Source organism: Andrographis paniculata, unplaced genomic scaffold (genome assembly GCF_009805555.1).
Source record: "Andrographis paniculata isolate CXL003 unplaced genomic scaffold, ASM980555v1 Contig61END, whole genome shotgun sequence".
NCBI lineage: Eukaryota > Viridiplantae > Streptophyta > Magnoliopsida > Lamiales > Acanthaceae > Andrographis > Andrographis paniculata.
In genome coordinates, this window is record NW_026137597.1 from 3,053,647 (window position 1) to 3,055,368 (window position 1,722).

General features: G+C 39.7%; 1 protein-coding gene across 1 annotated transcript; it reads left to right on the top strand.

Moving 5' to 3' along the window:
- Nucleotides 1-229: 229 nt before the first annotated feature.
- Nucleotides 230-817, top strand: LOC127260332 (uncharacterized). The gene has a single exon (XM_051288046.1). The coding sequence runs from the start codon at nt 230-232 to the stop codon at nt 815-817; it is 588 nt and encodes a 195-aa protein (XP_051144003.1).
- The last annotated feature ends 905 nt before the right edge of the window (nt 818-1,722 follow it).

Consider the following 1,722-nt stretch of genomic DNA (forward strand, 5'->3'; position numbering starts at 1 on the left):
TTTGAATAAGTCTACTGCTATTTTAGTGACTTTACTGGTAGTGAAGTAGTGATCAGGTATATTCCTGATTTTGTAGATTTTAGTTGAGTCTTCTATTCTATATATTGTATCATATTATTCTTGAAGTATGTTAGTGAATTATTTTTTTCTCCCAGCCTTTGTCGATCAATCTATATACTTTCTCCTAAATTTTAATTACAACACATGGTATCAGAGCCGGTGTTCAACCATGAACAGCTCAACTCAATTATTTGTTCCAATTTTGGAAGGAAAGAATTACAACAGGTGGAGTACTCAAATGAAGGTTCTATTTGATTATCAAGATCTGCTTGATACTATTGAAAATGGAATCCAGGCGCTAACTGCTGATGCTACCACTGCGCAAAGAACCGCCCATGCCGAGTTGAAGAAGAAAGACAAGAAGGCATTGTTTATCATCCACCAAGGGATGAGAGACGACACATTTGAGCAGATAGAGGGAGCAAGCTCGGCACATGAGGCTTGGAACATCTTATTGACAACATACAAAGGCGATGACAGAGTCAAGCGGATACGACTTCAAACATTAAGGCGGAAATATAAACTCTTGCAAATGGAGCCTTCGGAAACAATCAAAGCCTACGTTGCTCGAGTTCAGTCCATGACAAATAATATGAAGACAAATGGAGAAACTCTTACAGAGCAAAATAAGGTGGAGAAAATTCTAAGAACCTTAACATCTAGGTTTGAGCATATTGTGGCAGCTATTGAGGAAGGCAACGATACGTCAACAATGACAGTCAAACAATTGTTTGGATCCTTATGGGCTCATGGATGAATGAAAACAAAGAAGCTTTTCCAGTGGAGCAAGCCTTTCAAGCACAGGCTAACATTCGTGGTGAAACCAACCGAAAGTATGGAAATTTCAGAGGTAAAGGAAGATGAAGAACTGGGAATCAATCTAACTGCCGAGGGCGGGGTCCTGGAAGAGGTTATGGTGGCAATAACAACTCCTCTTCATCTTTCGACCCCAATGCAAGTCGTCAATCAAATTTTTGGGGTCGAGGGCGTGGATGATATAAAGAGAGGTATGACAAGTCTAATTTGGAATGCTATAATTGTCATAAGCGTGGACATTTTGCAAATGAGTGTAGGTACAGAAATGATAATCAAGCTGCTCATTATACTCAAGAAGGTGACAATAAGAATGACCAAGCAGACAGCGGACATGCACTCCTGATGGTCACTTCTGGAAATGAGACACCAACTTCACATACATGGTTTTTGGATACAGGTTGCACAAATCACATGTGCGGGGAGAAGGAAATGTTCAGCGAACTTGATGAGTCATTTCTCACCAGTGTAAGGTTTGGTGATGGTCGATCAGTACCGGTAACAGGAAAAGGCCGGATTCTTATCTCTTTAAGAACGGGAGAGCATAGCTTTATTTCAGACGTCTTCTATGTTCCTGATATGAAGACTAAACTGTTGAGCATAGGGCAACTGGTGGAGAAAGGGTATGCCATGACGATTCAAAATAATCAATTTTCAGTCTTTGATGGGAAAGGTACACTTATCATTAAATCTCCTCTATCCAAGAATCGTATGTTCTCTATAGACATTCCTAAGGGCAGCTATAAATATCTAAGCATGGTGTCAAATGATGAGTCATGACTCTGGCACTTTCAATTTGGACATCTGAATTTTCAAAGTTTGAATAAGATTTTCAAGGAAAATTTGGTG

Bases quoted from the DNA above. Each gene is read 5' to 3' on its own strand.
- LOC127260332 (XM_051288046.1), top strand. From the start codon at position 230: ATGAACAGCTCAACTCAATTATTTGTTCCAATTTTGGAAGGAAAGAAT.